General features: G+C 42.3%; 1 protein-coding gene across 5 annotated transcripts in view; it reads right to left on the reverse strand.

The window, feature by feature from the left end:
* RXFP2 (relaxin family peptide receptor 2) overlaps positions 1-19,399 on the reverse strand; it is a 59,703-nt gene that overhangs the window by 10,283 nt on the left and 30,021 nt on the right. For 3 of the 5 annotated variants that reach the window (XR_015253813.1, XM_086714116.1, XM_086714107.1), the window contains 7 exons: positions 16,730-16,801; positions 16,078-16,149; positions 14,439-14,510; positions 13,326-13,397; positions 4,694-4,765; positions 4,511-4,582; positions 2,530-2,601 (listed from right to left, as the gene is read on the reverse strand). Coding sequence is in view for 4 of the 5 variants with exons in the window: in XM_086714116.1 (XP_086570242.1) it covers positions 2,530-2,601; positions 4,511-4,582; positions 4,694-4,765; positions 13,326-13,397; positions 14,439-14,510; positions 16,078-16,149; positions 16,730-16,801 (504 nt within the window). In the remaining variant the exon portion in view is untranslated. Of the gene's footprint in view, positions 1-2,529; positions 2,602-4,510; positions 4,583-4,693; positions 4,766-8,092; positions 8,165-9,615; positions 9,688-13,325; positions 13,398-14,438; positions 14,511-16,077; positions 16,150-16,729; positions 16,802-19,399 lie in introns of all 5 variants that reach the window. The other 2 variants (XM_025924061.2, XM_086714102.1) reach the window with 2 other exon arrangements.

Raw genomic sequence — 19,399 nt, forward strand, 5'->3', positions numbered from 1 at the left:
GCTCTCTCAGGGAGGCAACTTCACTAGGTGTGTTTATCTTTGTTTAATAATGATTATGCAATTAGAGTTTCCTCGTTACATATTACGTTACTCTGGGCAGTGTTCTTCTTGGAAAGACAAAGAGCCTAAAGGGCATAGAAATTCTGTGGCTTGACCGAGATGTGTCGGGTGAGGACATGAGAATGTGAAGTCTCCAGGACTCTATTTCTTCCTAATTTCCTGGATTATTCTCTAGGGTATGGTAAAAAGCAAATTGTCATTGTTACATTGATCTGTAGCAAACATTCGGGGGCTTGGGTCGGGGATGTAAAGGACCTCGCCGAAAGCATTCCTGCCTGGTACTCAGTTTAAGTACACTCACTTACCCAGCCTCCTTTCCCCTGACACTGGCAGGAAGGGAGAGTCTCTGAGACTCGGAAACCTCAGACTCACGGGAGCTAGGAGAGGAAGCAGATTTCTCACCAGAGCCTGAAAGGGCTTACGCAGTTTCTAGAGAAAAATACAGGCTTGTTTGTGATCAAGGTATTTGTGACCTAGGTGTGTGGAAGCTTCACGTGATTGAATTGGGAGGTCACTTGGCTTACTGCTGCTCCCTAAACCTGTGTATTTAGACTTTTTTCCCCCCATACAACTTCTTTTAGTTCATTTCTCTTTGTCTAAGCCTTTTTTTTTTTTTTTTTAACCATCTTTCCATTCAGTTTTGAGACTACAGAGTTAAAGGAAGCTTTCCTTTGCCGCGGCCTCAAGGCCCCTCAAGACTGGATGCCCGGATCCACTCACCTCCTTCCCTTCATTGCTAGTTCCACCCGGGCACCCTTTCTTCCCAAACTCAAACAAGCCAGGCTCACCCCCTTATCACTGCAGTGCTTTTGCTGTTCCCCCTGCCTGGAAGATTCTTCCCCCAGACATCGCCAGGCCTGCTCCCTCCCTTCATTCTGGTCTGCTCAGATGGCCCAGCTCTCTGACTTCTACGTGAACCATCTACATCCTCCCTCTGGCCCTCCATCTTGCTCTGCTTCTCTTCACAGTTTGTGTTAACTATTTGTTCGCTTTCTGGGTCCCAAAGCTAAACGGAAGCTCCATGAGGCAGACACTTCTCTCTCCTGTTCATCCCTGTGTTCTCAGATCTAGAACAGGGCCTGACACATGGGAAGCCCTCCTCTAGCCACTTTCTAGATGAGCAAGTGAATGATGGATAATTCAGTGCTGGGCTTGTCAGGTAGAGAAATAGGGGGCAATCACTGCCCCCAAGTAGCTCACAGCCTAGCTTCCTGACATCATCTATCCGATTCAAGCAGCTTGATGTATAAATTCTCTTTTTATCTTCTCCCTGCCTGGAGTCCCTGGCACACACCTGACTTGACCTCTTAGTCTTAAAGGAGATTCTTAAAGGAGATTCCCTCATGTCTGCTGCCTTCAGATAGAGCCAGCTAGGGTCTTGGTCATTCAATCTCTCCTCCTGCTGTGACCAAGGCACTGGCTGGCAGAAAGTGTTGGGGGCTATGAGGTGGACGTGTTTCAATAAATGGTGGACGAGGAAGGTGAAAGAAGAATAGATCACTCAGTAGAGAAGCAACTAACTTAATACATTTTCTGTTCATTGTTGGGCCCTTCTTGACCTCAACCCGAAGTTCATAGCTTAAGCAGCACCTTCTCCATCATGTTCTATTAAGGGTGAATTTCTCTGTTCTAAAAGGACCTCACCTTCTGCCTGCGACAAGGAAATAATCGCCTCATTAAATGTGTATCTACTGGTGCCACAGAAAGGGAAATTAGGAAAGCCATGTGGATACGCATCAAATATTTGTCTTTTAGTAGTCACACCTACTGCAGAGACATAAACATGTTGTTCTCCCAAAAGAGCACTTTCACACCAACCATTCCATCCATTTGCTGCACCCAACTTGTAATCTTACATCGAATCCTCCCTACTGTTGTGGATAACAAGGGTTAATTTTTGAAATCATGAACACAGAGATTATACAGCTGGTAAAGAAATGATCATGTCATAAACACATATATTAACACAACTTACACAGTGCACTTTAGCCAAATATATTAAAGTGACTTATCAAAAACTACTATAAAGATTAATTACCTCCATTTTGTAGTGCACTTAGTAACAGTAACAACACCTGGAATTTATATAGCACCTTTCTTCCTAAGGGCTCAAATCTTAGAGCAGCCGACTGCTCATTCATGTGAGGTGAATTAATGTTTCCAGGTCTCCTGAGTACCATTTAGCCAGTGGCTTCATCTTGTGTAATGTGTGGCATTCTGGTACCCTGATCTCTTATTGGACCTCAATTGGATAAACAGCGTGTTTCCAGGGAGAAGTGTCATTCATGTCGGCACATCATAATATTGAACTCTATTTGACAGGGACCAAAGGTGACAAAATTAAAAAGTTCTCAATAAAAAGACTTTTCTTGCATACAAACACATTGCAGTGATACATTAGACAGTTTACACTAGAACATTGGCAAGATTTCACCATGCTTACTTCTCCACTCTTTCATACATACATACATGTGAGAAAGATTCGTCATGGGTTGAAACATCCGCGTATTTATATTTGGAATCTCTATCCTTTCCAGGTCTCTGGAAAACATGCACAATAGGTTTCATGTTTTTAGGGCTTAACTTTTTAATAATCGCATTTTGTCCTATCCTAAATGCCATGCTTCAAAGTCTTGTTACCAGTTCAAATCAGGATGGAAATTTTAGAGTAAACTCTCTTAGAAGATTGCTATTTCTATTTATGCCTTCTGTAAGTTGGAACTGATTTTGTCACTTGAAGTGCAGAATTAATTCTAATAAGACATTTTCATGCGTTTCTTTGATTTAAAGATGGCAGTGGTGATTAGTGTGATCATGAAATTGGCTGCATAGTTTGGTTTTATGGACCACGACATGTGAGTTGTGGAGGGTTTGACAGGAGCTGGTAGTTCCAATCTGAGAACATCACTGAAGTGACTTTTGTGGGGGCCTGGATTCAAATGCAGTTGTTTCTTCCAGGCCTATGGGTCTTTAGGGTGGAAAACCAGGGAAGCGGTAAGCAGGGCTCCAACTCTGAACAAGCGTTCCTAAGATAGTAGTGGGAAGTATAATGCCTTTCCTTCCCAGACCCCATGAGATGTCCTCAGAGGGCTGCAGTGGGAACTCCTATACTCCTCACTTATCCAGAAGCTTCTTCAAATATGGATTCTTTGAAGACTCTTTAGGGTGGCATGAATTAAGGGAACCTGCCATGTTCTCAGGAAACAGATGGAGAGAGGAAAATCTAAAAAGACAGAAGCCTCTTACTTTTCATGGTTATTTTTGAAAGCTGTCTGATTCTCACTCAGTTTCTTTTTGCTTGATCTGAGGAGGGATTTCTTGACATGGTTCTGAGGTTTCCTTGTCCGTTGACTCCTTCATAGCACTGCCTTTTCTTTGGCAGTCAGAAATGAAACCTAGCAGAACAATTATACTCCAGAATCATCACAGGGCCCGTGCTGCAGGAAACTCGAATCCTTTTTAGAGGGTTTGTTTCCCTCTTCTTTCTTTTCTCTCTGGCTTCCTCCTGGACTTACCACAGTTTTAGCTCTACATGGATTATTTGATCATTTGGTTCATAGCTGATAGTTTCCAAAAGGGCAGAGGTCATTATATCTTGGATGCCTAAGACAGCGCTACAGGTAAGTTGATGGCTGGCAAATGTTTGTGGAATCAATATTTCAATGAATCTTCAAACAAAATGAGGGAAGTCTTTTTTCATCGGTGGATGCTTACTAATGAGAGAGAGCATTTGAAGGAGAACGTAAATCTGGCATTAATTGCCAAAAGAAAATTATTTAGCAAGAAGAAAAAGTGATATTAAGAATTAGACTTTAGAATTAAATGTGCGAAGGCTTTAGGCTGAGATCAGGTAATGCATATGTTCTCTGTGTAAAAACAAATTTGAACCAACAATGGCTGTTCATAGAAAAGGGATGAGGAAGTTCAAAGGAGAACTGGCAGAGTTCTTGACACTAATATGTTTGAAATTTTAAAATACGAAGCAACATTAAGTGTCTGAATGTTCATGTTGCTAGGATATTTTTTTCTTTACTGGTAGAAATAGAAAAAGCATGCACTGTAGACCAATGTCAAGTAGACTGTCGTAGCAAATGGGAAAGGAAAAAGCAGGCAAGTCGTATATAATTTGCTTTTTACCAACAGTTCAGTAACCAACCTACTGAAAATGTAATTCTTCGGGAAAATTGTAGGATGAGATTTTTCCATACGAACCCGGTACATGTAGCTTCAGACACAGAAATGGTCTTTGCAACAGATTAAATGGTAAAAGAGGTGGCTTTGTTGTCATTTCAGCACATACTCGATGGCAACAATGATACTCACAATTGTCTGATGGCATGGGCTCAGAGTAAGAGCTCTCTGCATAAAGTACCCATTTAAAAATAAACGTGGTTCTAAGTAAAACATATCCACTCAAATGATAATCAATATACCGTTACATTTCACTTACAGAGACTGAAGCTGTTTAAGACTTTCAAACTGGTTCTTGTGGAGATACAAAAGAGGATTGGACGACAGATTCCTTTTGTACCATTAGAAAGAGGAAGGAAAGAAGCATCAGGATGTTATTATTTTGGAAGCTCAAGATGTTGCCATTTAAATCTGATGATGGTGGGTGGGAAGAAGAACTTACAGTTTCTGTAGAAGCTTCAGGTCTTGAAAAAGGTGGGCTGGTAGCTCCATTATCATATTGCTAGACAGGTCCCTGTTGATGACAGCGAAAACCCAAAGCAATTACATTGGAAATAAATGACATGGGTATTACTCTTCACAATTATCACCATCCCATTTGACGTAACAGAAAATAGGATCCAATTTAACCATCCTGATAACTTGTTACAAAACAGGGCTGTGTGAGTCAGCCAAATGGATATGTTTTCCATCATTTCAGACGTGTGACATTTTGCTCATCCAGTTCCTGTCTGGAATTTCCTCTCAGTCCCTCTCCAACACATTCCCAACCTGGCTTCAATATCTACTTTGATTAATTTCCTCTGTTTCAGGTACTCTTTGTACACTTCGATCATTCATTTGTTTTTGTGATTCCTCCTGGGTTCAAGTATGCGATATCTTATTTATCCAACTCTATCAGAAGCTTTCTGAGGCCAAGACCTTTGCCTTTACTTACTTTGCATTCCAACTAAGACGGTATTGGCCACATATTATCTCCCCAGATAGTCTTGAATGGATAAGTTCATGCATTTTAAATCTATTTTGTTATAGTACTATTTTTTAAGGAAATTAAAATTTTAGAACAAAGTATCACAGTACCGTCCTATCCATGAAGAATCATGGCAAAGTGTTTCTAGAGAATGTAGAAAAGGATTATCTAGGAAAAGAAGGAATCAGGAATCTTTAAGAGTCCAAAATATGCTTCTGAACCAGGGAAGGTATTGAGAAGTGAAACAGACATTCAATTGCTTAAGAGTCAAACAAAAGATTTTATCTATTTTTGATGCTTTGGAGCTGTTGATGGTTGGATAGGTGGGAGCTACAAATAACTTAAGACTTAGATATCTTTCTAAAGAAGCTTACAATTAGAATAAGCAACTAGATTATAAAACAAGGATGGAATGAAGCAGGTGCTATTACAGACCTACTGACAAAAGAAAACAGAGGAACGAGTTGGAAATTAGGAACTGTGTAAACAAAGCTTTATGATTTTCATAGGCGGAATAGAAGAACAGCTTTTCAGGTGAGGGTTAACCAGGCTCAGAGAAACAGAAACTTGGAATTCAATGACATCTTCTCTAGTTGGTAAATAGCCCAGCGTGGGTGAAGGATGGAAAGTATGGGGAGATGTAGAAGAAGTGAGCCTGGAAATAAGCACGGAGACAAAATGGAAGAGCCCTGAACAGATTCCAAGGCGGTACTTCCCAGAGCATAGCCCAGGCATCAGAACCAAGGAAGATGCTTATAAATCCTGGGTGCCCACTCAAAGAACTATCTTGGTGCCCACTCCAGCAGGACTATCACTTCATAATCTCTGAGTGGGGGCAGCTTGGTAACATGCATTTAAAGCCAGTATCCCTTGTGATTCTTCTGAACATTAACATTGAGAGCTAGCAACAAGGAGTGAGAATATGGAGAAGGACAGGGGCAAACTATGCTCTGCATTATGGGAAGACAGTTCTGTCAGAAGCATGGAAAGTCAAGGAGTAAAAGGATGGAGACCAGGCAGGAGGCTTTGACCCTGGACCAGGTGAAAGAAGATGAGGGCTTAAGGGGGCACAGCCAGGGCTCACAGTCCGGTGGGACATGAAGCGTAATGAGGGTCGGAAAGAAAGGAAGAGGCTTTGAGCCTGGCTGCCAGGAAGGATGCTGATACCGCTAAGATGGCAAGTTCAGGGGAAGAAGCCGACAGGGGGGTAAGAGTCATCTATACATTAATTGTAACAGATGCTTTTGAGGAGCTGTCATGATACCCAAGTGTAGACATCCCGCCAGCTGGAAAATTCTGATCTGAGGAGCTGTAAGTGAGCAGAGAACCCCAGGGTTGTAGCGCAGAAGGACAGCCACAGGCACACATGGGTCAGCGAGAGCGTGACCACACAGCAAGACGATGATTTCTTGTACAGCTAGAAAACATCCTGCTAAGGGTCACGTTGAAAAACAAAGTACAGTCTCGTAGGGGAAAGGGCTTTAGTGGCCTCCCCTAAGTCTGTTTGATTGCCCTCCAGGCAGCGTTTGTGGTCACAATGGCTCAGGAAAATTATCTAACGCTATTGTAAACTGAGGAGTTAAAAATACCTTGTTCAAGTTAATTCTGTAAACTTCTGAATTTCTTTCCACTTACTGGGGACTAGTGGATTGGAATGAATTATTGGTGGTCTTTCACAAAGCAAGCTAATGGCTCTTTTGGGGGGCCGGGGTGTGTGGAGCTCTGCCAAAGTGTAGGATAAAAGGAGGATTTGAATAGTTTTCAAAATACGAACTCCGTACCACCATCTCCTTAAGTTTGTACTGAAAACATCACTCCTGTTCGTCCTGGGCTGTTCACCTGCCCCACCCTGTAACCCAAATCCCTAGCAAACCCCTAAAGCCTCATGAGGAAGAATGAGCAATTCTAAGGGAGCTGCCTTTCACTTTGTGCCATAGAATGACAATATTTGTAGTTCTAATCCATGTCTTTCACATACTAGGCACTTAGTAAATATATACGCATTTGGTTTGTGATACTTATACATGAGATTGAATTATCTTAATTATTCATGAATTAGTTTGCAAGTGACTCTTACTGAGTTATTTTCCCCAGGCCTTTCTGTATTTCAAAGCAAGGTATAAAGAAGGGGGGAGAGATTAATTAAGAAATTCATTTCCATTTTTTAGGCTTCAGATCAGGAGGAGGAGTTCTGTATCCTAATCGCCACTAATTATAATGTAACAGACTGAGTTTTAACTTCCAATGACACACAATTATGTGGGTAGCAGTGAATTAATCGCAAGGCAGATGCTTTTAAAAGTTTTAGCTCTACAAAACATATATTTGAACAGAAAAAGCTCCATGATCTCTCTGCACATTTTTCAATAAGCCTGATCATTCTAGACATTAGTATTTGTTTCATCTGCTCTAGAAGTCATAATTTCTCAAGGGATAATAAGCATCTTTGTTCCTTTGTTCAGTCATGATTAATATTATTGCAGTCATTCATTCAGCAAGCATTTACTGAGAGTTAACTATACGCCAGCCATTAGAGATAATGATCCTTGAGTTTAAGGAGTTACAGAAAGCCCATTTGCTCCAACACACACACACACACACACACACACACACACACACACACACACACACACGAAATCACCCAAAGAAAATAGGCAGAGAAATTAGCGTAGGCTAAATCCGTATTAAGCCCACTGTTTAATTTTAATTTGCTTTTGGCTTTAGGATAATGTTGGTTTTCTTAATTGATTTGGAATATCCGGGAGTCTGCAGGATTTGATTGGCACTAGTGAAAAAGAAGCCTCACTAGTCATTTAAATTTATAATCTTGGAAGAAGCAATCCTATTTTCCTAGTAGACAATGCTACTTACAGTTCTCCTAAATTTTTTAATGAAGAAAATGTCTTCTCTGGAACAAAATCAATTTGATTTCTAGGCAGAAACCTGTAAGACATGGTGAGAGTCAGCACTGTTGGTTTGTGTCTGCGGTAAGAATCAGTCCTCATTGGGAGATGCCAGTGATCCACGTGTGATTTCTCAAGGCCTCCTGTGAAGTCTCAAAGTGAGGCGTGATCTGGTGTGGAGCACAAGGCAGGAGTTTCTCGCCGAGGATATCTACGTGTTCTCTCCAGGAAACGCTAGCCATAGGTAACGTGAGGGGCTGAGTGTGGTCTCTAAGGCTGCATTTGGTTTCCATTCTGATGGCTTCAGAAAGCGTTTACTTCCCAACACACATGTAATGTCAGATTTCGACCCCGTTAATACTTAGAGCGGGGTTTGCCTTGTGTAAGGCATATTCCTTAGGAGAAGGCCAGAAAGAACAGAGTTTGAACCCATGGGGCCACAGATGGATTTTAAATGTGGTGGTGGTGAGGGCACTGGTTTTACATTTCCTTTGTCTAGAAATGGAATTCTTCAAGACCTACGGTACAAAGAGGGGGTTGGCAGCTACCTGCCCTACAGAGGAGAGCTCGTGAGTATGACAGTGATTCAAAAGCTACACGGGGCTGTAAAATAGAAAAGTGTCAAGGTAATTTGTTGAGTTTACCAGTGTTTTCTCTCATTACCCACAAGAAAAAGAGTCAACTATTTGCATCTTCTGAGTGGGATAGCCCCTCTTTTCTCATTCAATATGCTGGTCTGTAATCTGACTGATAAATATGTAGCCTGGCAATAACCTCGTCTCTTAGTTTGGTGAAAAAAAAAAAAAAACAGTGGTTAGACTACTACAAATGAATATACTCCAATTTTTCTTTTCCAACCACCTGTGCAACCACCAGACATTACTAACTGCTTACTACACGTGGAAAACTATTGGTTAAAACGAAAGCAAAATTCTTGTGTTTTTTTTCACCAGTGTAAATGTGGCGTAACCAACCCCTGGGCACCGCCCCCGCCCAATAAAAAAAAACACAATCAGCAATCCCAATCACCAATCAGAATCTTTGGCAGATCAGAATACACTAGATATTCTTCCCTAAAGAGTAAAATTATCAGTTTTTTTTTTCTTTAGAGAGAGCGACAGACATCAAGGGATAAGTGCCCCTGGCAGTAAGCACTCATTATTGTAGAGCTAAGCATTTTCTCACACATGATCTCATTTCCTTGGTTATCACGGGGTTAGACACCAGCTCGGCTCAGCTGAGAGGATGCAGTGAAATAACAATTGCCCTCAGCAAGAAGGGGGACAGCTGGAGACCTAGCTGCTGGGCAGCTCAACTGAAGGCTAGGCCCACCGTCAAAATCCAGCAACCTATGGGTGCGTTTTCTAGGAGTGTAGTTCCAGACCGAGGCTGTAAATAAAAGACTATTTTAAAATTCCTTGTCATTGTTTTCTTTTGACTTCCAAATCTATCGGGTTTCCCCTTGTTCACTAATTTCCATTGTATACTTACAGCACTGTGAGTGAATTGCATGACAGAAAGGTGGAATTCGTAAGACATTTTATTCCATTGCCTTCCAAATCCCTAAAATGCACGGGGGAAAGATATTTTTAATGTTTTTGCACGAATCACATGTCTGGAGGCGCTTTTCGTGGCCATAACAGTTCTGAACTTCATTTACAGGAATTTTTTTTTAACGGTTATTCATTTTTGAGAGACAGAGAGCGACAGAGCATGAGTGGAGGAGGGGCAGAGAGAGAGAGGAAGACACAGCATCCGAAGCAGGCTCCAGGCTCTGAGCGGTCAGCACACAGCCTGACACGGGGCCCGAACCCATGAACTACGAGATTGTGACCTGAGCTGACGTCAGACACTTAACCGACTGAGCCACCCAGGCGTCCCTGAACTTTATTCTTTACTTCATTTCAGTGTTTATGCTTTCTTCCCAATTATTACAAGGTTAATATAATTAATATTGTGCTTCTTTTCCCCTTCCAATTAATGTTAGAGCTTAATAAAATTGAGGGAAAGGGCAGCTCAACATTTAGTGAGTGTTTCTGTGCCGGATACCATGCTATTAATTATAATATTGCCACCATAATAGCGGCAACTACATTTATTAGACTTTTATGGTGTCAGATATTGTTCTGAGTGCATAATCGCGCTCTTGCTAAATTGGTATTATCCCTCCCCCCAACATATAAGGAAAGTGAGGCCGTTGGGAATTCACTTAATTTCTGGCCACGCAGCTGGTAAGCAGTAGAATTGACCTTCTCACTCAGACGTCTCTCTATCTAAAGTCTGGACACTAAACCATGCATCATAGATCCTTCCATCCTCACTTTCCCCTGGCCGCAGGTAGATACTTTTGTCTCTATTTTGGATTAAGGAGACACTCAGGCACAATCATCTTCCAGATACTAAATCCCAGAGTCAGGCATCTGTATCCCTCTGCCTGATGACCGCAACCGCTCTTTCTGCTCTGCCTCTGAGACCCCGGTGCTGAGTGTTAGCGCTGCTCCAAGGTGGCTGGGACAGCCCTCAGCGTCACCTGGGAACTGCTGAGAAATGCAGACTCTTGGACTCCGTCCCGTTGCTACTCTAGGGCTGAGGCCTTTTCATCTGAGTATAGTTAACATACAGTGTTATATTAGTTTCAGGTGTGCAACATTTCAGGTGCTTCAGGGCTCCCATACAACACCTGGTGCTCATCACAAAGGTCCCCCCCACTTGGTCCTCTTGGCCTATTTAACCCCTCCCCCCACCCGCCTTTCTGGTAACCATCAGTTTGGTCCCTGTAGGTAAGAGTCTGTTTCTTGTCGCTCTCTCTTGTTTTTTGTTTTTTGTTTTTTCTTTGCTCATTTGTTTTGTGTCTTAAATCCCACATATGAGTGAGATCGTATCGTATGTGTCTTTCTCTAACTGACTTATTTCACTCAGCATCATACCCTCTAGCTCCATCCACGTCGTTGCAAAAAAAGGAAAAAAAAAAAAAAAAAAGGACCGAGGTCCTAACAAGGCCTCGTGTTGTTTGAGGAGCGCGGGAGCTGTGACGTTCTGCCGGCGATCCTTTGTGACAGCGGCATCCCACGCGACCAGGGACCCTCCCAGGAGCGCTCTGACATTACGGCTTCCAGCGGTGCCGAGGAATGAGGAAGAGGAGACTTTCCTGCCAAGTCTCCTAACCCCTTTTTATAGTCCGCTTCTTACAATCTTCCCCATATATGACAATAGCTGTCTTGCCGCCTGTGAACATTTCTCACGTTAACACTAAAATCGCCAGTCGTGTGTCATTTCCTTTTAAATCCTGTTTTATACCCATCCAGATGGTCTGGTAGGAACTTGATAGTTTTTTTCCCTCTGAAAATACTGTGGCTAAAAGAGTAAACACCGTACTCTCTTAAAAGCCCAAATATTGCTCGGTGGGATGGGAACAAGTGGTTTTCACACTTCACAAGTACAGCAGCAAGGACTTGGCGAGCGACCGCCCTGCTGATGGCAAGTGAGGAAGCCTGGCCAGGGTATGGGTTTTCCTTCCTGTAAGGGTTTTTTTGGGTCTGACCTCTCAGTTCTGTCCTCTTGGTTTCAAGGCCCTTTCTCATGTGTGATGGGACAATCTTACTAATGATATTTTCACTGGGTGTCTATTTCTCCCCTCGTGTTTGAGGGAGCCTCAAGTGACCACGACTATACCAGAACCCGGGGCTCTGATGCTGGTTCCTGCTCTCCTCCTGGTTGCTGATGCCCATTGGAGGAGAGGCAGGCTCGGGCCCTGATCTTTTTCTGCTACCTTCACTCTTTCCTGTTTGCTTCCATGGTGCAGCTATGCTCTTGTCTTTTCTAAGTTTTTTTTTTCCCCCCCACCTATTCTTAACAAGTATGATTCTCATGTTTTTCAGAGCATTATTTCCACTTCAGGAATGGCACGCTTACATGAGACCTCTATGGCTTTAGAAGTCTTTGATAACAGGTATGTAAATAAATAAAAGTCCGTATAAACATAAGGACCCCTAAGAGTTGTAGAAAGTAATTGTGAGGCTAGCTCAGAAAGGACCAGAGGCTGAGGTGCTGTAATTTTATCATCCTAGGAGTATCGAGTCTCCTGGTTTGACAGTGAGAAGAGTTCTGTGGGACAGTACAGCCAGCATTTTACAGGACAAGAAATCACTGTGGATGCCAAAACTGCCTGTCTCAGGAGACCTTGAAGATGAAGGTGACAGGGAGGGGTGAGTAGTGGTGGTGAAGCCATGAATTAACTTAAGTAGACGATTTAAACAAGTATTGGTTGAAAGCTAACAAGGAGTGGACACGGTTTAGCACTTTGGCTTAACAAAGGTTTGTTGAGCAGTTATTATGTGCTGGTTGGTGTACAAACGCTGGGGTATACATCACAAGGTGGGTCTCTGCCCTCACAGAATTTACACAATGGGGGGGGGGGGGACAGGCAAGATGGTGACAGTAGAACCGAGATAGGTGTGTAGGGAATGGGTGCCGTGGTGGAAGCCTGTCCATGGTGCAAAGGAGTCACAGAGGCAGTCACTGTAATTGGCTGGTGTGAGAGCTTCCTAGAGTGGATGTTTATGCTGACTTTTGGAGTTAACCGAAATTTTGGAGTTGACCGAAAGAATAAAGGAGAAAGACTTTTCTAATTGAAGGAACAATATGTGCTCAGGGAACTGATTATAGCAGTTTGGTGCATCTGGAAGGAAGGCACATAGAAGGAGCCGGGTAGTAGTCTAGATGGAGGAAGGGATACAAATGGGGGGTCTCGGGTGCTCAAGGGGCAAGTCTGAAGTTAACTTGTACACCCATGGGAATTCTCAAAAGATTTTTCTTTTTAAATTAATTTAATTTATTTTTTTAACGTTTATTTATTCTTGAGAGCGAGAGCGAGTGAGAGAGAGAGAACAAACATGAACGGGGAAGGGCAGAGAGAGAGGGAGACACAGAATCCGAAGCAGGCTCCAGGCTCTGAGCCGTCAGCCCAGAGCCCGACATGAGGCTCGAACCCACAAAGCGTGAGATCATGACCTGAGCCAAAGTCAGACGCTTAATCACCTGAGCCATCCAGGCACCCCTCAAAAGATTTTTAAACCAGGAAATAACATAATCAGATTTCAGTTTTGGAAAGATGGGCTTTTTTATGGGCTTTTTATGTAATCATGAATTAACTTCAGGGCTGGTTTCCTTAAGAACAAATTAGCTCCTAAATGCATACTCACATCCAGTTGAGTTGAGGCATTTGGGCACACATCTGTTTGGGAAGGGCCTCTAAGTAGTTATTAACCATAGACCTTTGCACAAAGAAGATGTTAGTTAGAAACGAAAGGATATGCCCCTTTAAGAACAGCACTTTTACTGTTTCCACAATTTGGAAACTTGCATGCTACAATCAGTATAGCAGGATAAAAAATAAAAACATAATTACTTCTTCAAAATGGTCTCTAGATATATGTATAGCACAGATAAGAAAGCACATGTCAAAGAGGCTGAGCGCAAAAGTATGATATATAACCTGGGAATAAATATTATGCGCTTTAATTTTACGAGATCAAACAAAAGTATGTATTGAGTAATAACTTTGAAGTTCATGGTAATTTTCCTTGTAAACTTCAAACTTGTAATCATTTCCACATCCTACATCCAAAGTTTTTTCTTAAGGGAAGCACAAATCATTTACAGTATTAAGGGGCCACACTGGAAACTGCATTAAATCTAAGAAGCGATCGCAGGGGGCACTGGGGGAAAGAAAACAACCCATCAGCATGTTAAGTTGCACGATTAATTTATGATATTGTGGTCCCTTTTGACAAATGGAAAAATAATGATGCCATGCGATGAACTATAAAGGAACATAATAATCCCCTGCTGATAAATCATTTCAGTGTATTAATAAACAGTGAGAATGTAATTATGAGAACAGCTCTGTCAGTGGGACAAAGGTTTTGGAATGTTTAGAGACTCTTGCTGGGCAAAGGCACATTTCCCTCTGTCAAAAATGTAGTCGGAGCTGAACTCCCAGGAGATTCTGATAGATTTAAATGTAGTTAGGAGATAAAAATGAATACTATCTTTGGTCAACCACTGCAAGTAAAACGTGCCTTAAGATTAAAGGAAAGTAAAGGAGATCAAAAATTAATCAACCAGTAGGTTTAAAATATACCACGAGCCAAGGCTAGGAAGTCACAACAGTAACTGTGGCTGGAGGTACAGGAAAGGTTTTGACTAATAAAAATGTTAATGGGCTTGAGGTTTTTAAAGCTCATTTTGCAAGCTAGTGTTAGATGTCACTGCAATTTATAGACAGATGTATTGAAGGGTAGATGAACACTTACAGGAAAAACAAGGACTTTAGTCCAGTAAACAACCGCTGGGAAATTCTGGTTATTGGATTGTCATCTAGAATTCTGAAAAAAAAAAAAAATATCAAAAATATTTCCACCATTAGAGACATCTGTGAAATGAAACCAGGAAACAATATAAAGCCCGTGACAATCCTGCCTCCCAACACCTGCTCTCCTCTTTCCTGCCCGTCCACACTTGGCTCCCCGTCCTCTTCCCTAAGAGTCCTTCCTAGCTCTTTCCTCCAAATTTCCACCACCCCCTGTCCCAGCCCTTATGAGGGGTTCGTCCTGATTGTTTTCTCTGACTGCATCTGCCTCCCATTGGACTTAAAGACCAGAGACAGACCCCTCACCTCTGGATACTTGAATCCAGCATAAGCTGAATTATTAATTGGCTGAATACAGGCTCCACAAATGCTTTGACCTACTGATTGACTGAATGAAGAGTGGATGAAAAAAAATTCATAGGAAATCACAAATGGTTCTTTGGTCTCGTGGTGTTTAAATGATGCATTTATAAGGTCTGTACCAACCAGCTCATTAGGAGCTTTGAGGATGAGAGCGTGAAAATACTCATATATTCAAATAACCATTTCTAACCATATACGGTATTTTCCTAGAAAGAAATAGACTAAGGGGGAAATATGCCTTCTTTTCTCCTGTTGCCTTTGAAGCCAGGTACCATTTCCTCTTACTCTCAGCGGTTCCTGAGAGTAGGATTTGGAGAAGGAAGTGACATTAGACACCTGCGATATGCCAAGTGCTCTGCATGTGGCAGTTTATATCTGCCTTGTGATTTAATACTCACGCCATCACTCTTAAAAAGGAGCTGTGCTTCTAGTTTACAGATGAGAAATAAAGCAGCCCAGGAAGATTAAGAAAGTTGCCTGGAACATTAACAGAGGCCCACAGCATACGCAGGATCTGGATAAAGTTGAAGTTCTGGCTTTTTCCACCAGACCAATCTGACCTACAGAAATGTCAGACTGAAACATAGAGCCTTCTAACAGGCCAATGTCCATTTTCCTGGTGAAAATACAAATATCTGATGTGAGACTCCTCAGAAGGGAGCTGGTGGCTCAGCCAGGAAAGTGATGAAACACCACAAGCTACCATATCTTCAGACTTTTCTATGAATGCTCTGGAACTCTAAAAGGTCCCTAACTTGCTTACTTTCTAGGTCAGTGGGTTTCAACAGAGGTCCGTTGAAATGAATGTCTGGAGACATCTTTGGTTGTCACACCTCTGGGAACCAGTACCACTGGCATCTAGTGAGATAGAGACCGCAGATAATGCTAAACATCCCCAAATATGAGAGAACACCCCCTTCATCAAAGAATTCTCTAGATGAAATGCCAATAGAGCTGAGGTTGAGAAATGCTGGAATAGATCAACACTGGATGGACACATGGCTCAGAAAGCCACCTGGAAAAAGCACGGCACAGGTTCCTTTGCACACAACTACCATTTGGCATGCTATTATCTGAATTGCTTGGGTAATGTGCTCCAGATGATGTGACAATCAGAAAAATGAGTGTAATAAACAAGATACATAAATAGATGGAGACTATAAGCATATATAGTCTATCTGATCTATCCGATCTTCTGAAGGAAAAGCTAGGATACTTACAGCCAAGTTAGCTGATGTAAGTCTTTGAATACTCCGGGTCTGAGAGTTGTAATACAGTTGTGGCTGAGATACCTATAAATAGCATGAGCGAGTCAATTAGGCAAACTCAATACTTCATTTTAGTCACATATAATCAGAATGTGAGCCGCTGATGATGATTATGGAGTAGGGACATCTGTTTCTGAAAGCATTCAGCTGGATAAGAAGATACAGATAACCACGAGCCTGGTGTGTATGACACTGGGGACAGGACCAGCAAACTGGCCACAAATAACGTGTTGGGATATTATATTCTGTTAAGAGTATAAGAGTAGGTGATTTTTGCTTCTGTCACTTTTGGTCACATCCTTAGTAGACTAGCATTTTAAGAAAACAGATAGGTAAGTTAGCAACGGTTAGAAAAAAAATGCTAAAATATTGTGGAAATGACCCAAACTTCAGAAGACAAGGTTAAGGAGAGCCTTTGTTTCTGTCTTCTGGTAAAACTAGGAATCTTTTAATAATTCCGTTAGGTTAATAACTCATCTAAGTACTTTCTGGTAACCTATTTCTCCCATTTTGCTATAGCCAAGTCAAGCCTTTAAAAAGTGCCATTTCTACTCTTTTAATCTTTACTTAAAATTGTACTCATAGTTGTAAAGAAGTTACTCACAATATTTGCAGATTATGTAATCCAAAAAATGCTCTCCGTGATATGTGCGTAATACAATTATGCTGAAGAAATCTGGTGGGAATGAGACAGAAGAGCCATGTGATTAGGGTGTAGGTACTTTATCGAGTTGTGGCACATGGTCTCCACTTGATTCATCTAAAGACAATTGGCGAAACTGGTTTATGAAGTCCCAAGTCCTACTCTTATGTCGGGTGGTGGTGGTGTCGCCCACGAGATGGCTGTGAAGCTAACCAACGCTTGTCTCCCACTGGCAACCATGCAGTGAGATTTGGGCGTCTCTGGTCTGCCCCGCTGAGCTCCCGGGTGACGAGTTTGAGGAGGGACGTGGGCTTGTGTTGTGGTTTTCTTATTCTGACTTGCAGATGATGCTCCCCATGTGAGATGGGCCCGGGCCCGTGTCTCACTGCTGAGCTTTTTATTCTTTCAGCACAGAGTTCCACCTTTAATTCCCCATTTCTCTTCATTCTATCCCCGTGAAAAAAGGAGAGGGCAAGTCTCATTTGTTTCTATTGCGAGATGCTGAGCGGGAAGCACAAAGGGAGTTAGTGAGGTACTCAAGGTCACAGCTGCATCCATAGTGGAACTGAGGTTAGTATCTCAACTTCAGCTCACAGGGTCATGATTTACTTACCCCCTGAAGCAATTTACCAATATAGCATTGATTCAATAATAGCACTGTTGGGAGTATCTAAGTAAAATAATTTTCATTCCCTGTGCTTATGATACAATGGGAGTTTAGCCTTGAATCCGTATTTTCTCAAGGTATTTAGGAGCAGGAAATATCCACACTAATAATAGGGACTAATGACTACATAGTGTTTTGAATGGCTTCCCTAGCTCTTATTTTGATCTGGTTCAGTTCCTAAAATCTCACACAACACTTCCTTAATTGTTAGGAGACTTCACTGCAAAACCATTAGTAGAACACGTGCTCCTTTGGCAGCTGGCTGTACTTTGAATTTTGTTATACTCTAACTATTCTCTAGCACAGCTTCCCAGCCTTTGAATTATGAAGCCATTATAGGAGTGCCAAGATATTGAAGCCCTCAGCCCTCAAGGTAGCGAGGTAAAGCCGATATCAGCTCCCAGTTATCAGCAAACCCATCCATCCCAAGTTGAAACCCAAGTGTTGAACGGATATTGTCATTTTCTCTGTGTTCCACCAAGTGGCAGAGGTTGGTACTACAGCACACGCATTACATCCATAAGATACACAGAGCGTCAATTTCAATCTCACCAAGTAAACTTGAAACCCATTGAGACCTCGTGTCATTCCACCCCTTCTCTCCCCCCGCCCCGCCCCACGTCTATGAGGAGACGCTTCCCATGACAGATGGGTCATTTGGTTTTAAAGTTCTGCTATGAATAGAATGAATCCGTACGGATCAATATCTGTTTTGGCATTTCAAAGCCCTTGGAGTGATGTAATGAAAATGAACGTAATGAGTTACAATAGTAAGTGAAAATAGAAAAATAATACAATGCTATAATATACATATGTTGAAGTTCCTCTTAAACATAAAATTTACTACCTAACCAGTGTTATTTATATTTTATTCCAGATAATGAATGCAAGGGGCACCTGGGTGGCTCAGGAGGTTGAGTGTCTGACTCTTGACTTCAGCTCAGGTCATGATCTCACCATCCGGGAGATGGAGCCTTGTGTGGGGCTCTGGGCTGACAGGGCGGGGCCGCTTGGGATTCTCTCTCCCTCGCTTTCTGCCTCTCCCCCACTTGTGTGCGCCTGCGCACGTGCTTTCTCTCTCTCTCTCTCTCTCTCTCTCCCAAAATAAATACATAAACTTTAAAAAATATAATGAATTCAAAATTGCCATGCACATTTTACCTACATGTTGTCAATCTTGAAGAGATGGGCGCGGTCATAAATTGTGCATTTGGCTCCGTGCTTTCCACCTGCATGACTCACTGGACGTGTGCAGCCTATCTGCCTTCCCTGACATGAATTGAGACCCCAACACTTTATTTACTTATTTTTTTAACGTTTATTTATTTTTGAGACAGAGAGAGACAGAGTGTGAATGGGGGAGGGGCAGAGAGAGGGAGACACAGAATCTGAAACAGACTCCAGGCTCTGAGCCATCAGCACAGAGCCCAACGCGGGGCTCGAACTCACGGACCGCGAGATCACGACCTGAGCTGAAGTCTGACGCTCAACCGACAGAGCCACGCGGGTGCCCCAAGACCCCAACACTTTAAATAAGGAAGAGCCTCTAGTCACCTGCTGGGCTTCAGCTTGCTGGCACCTCCCAGAGAACTGGAGCTCCAAGTCCCCTGTCTCAGACTTAGGCTACTGAATTTTAACTTGGTCCTGTAGCGTCCCCTTGCTTCTTTGTAGAATAGTAGCTTGGTGACTACAAGGGGAAATTGGGAACCTTAACAGTTTGGCAAGTGGTGTCCTCTTTTTATTCAGAGCCGAGATGTGAGCCCATTTAATATACTTTCCACTGAATGGCTTTTCTAAGAATAACTTACTGGTTCATGAATTCCTGCTGTTTCAGCTGTCAGGACTTTTCAAGCAGAAACGCCAGGAATTTATGTACCTGAAACTAAAGCAAATAAATGCTTTAATGACATGCATGTTTATAGGCTATTTTTTAATGCAACATTTTGTATTCATGAGCCAGGCAG

This window comes from Puma concolor, chromosome A1, assembly GCF_028749965.1.
Source record: "Puma concolor isolate L17-30 chromosome A1, mPumCon1.1.hap2, whole genome shotgun sequence".
NCBI lineage: Eukaryota > Metazoa > Chordata > Mammalia > Carnivora > Felidae > Puma > Puma concolor.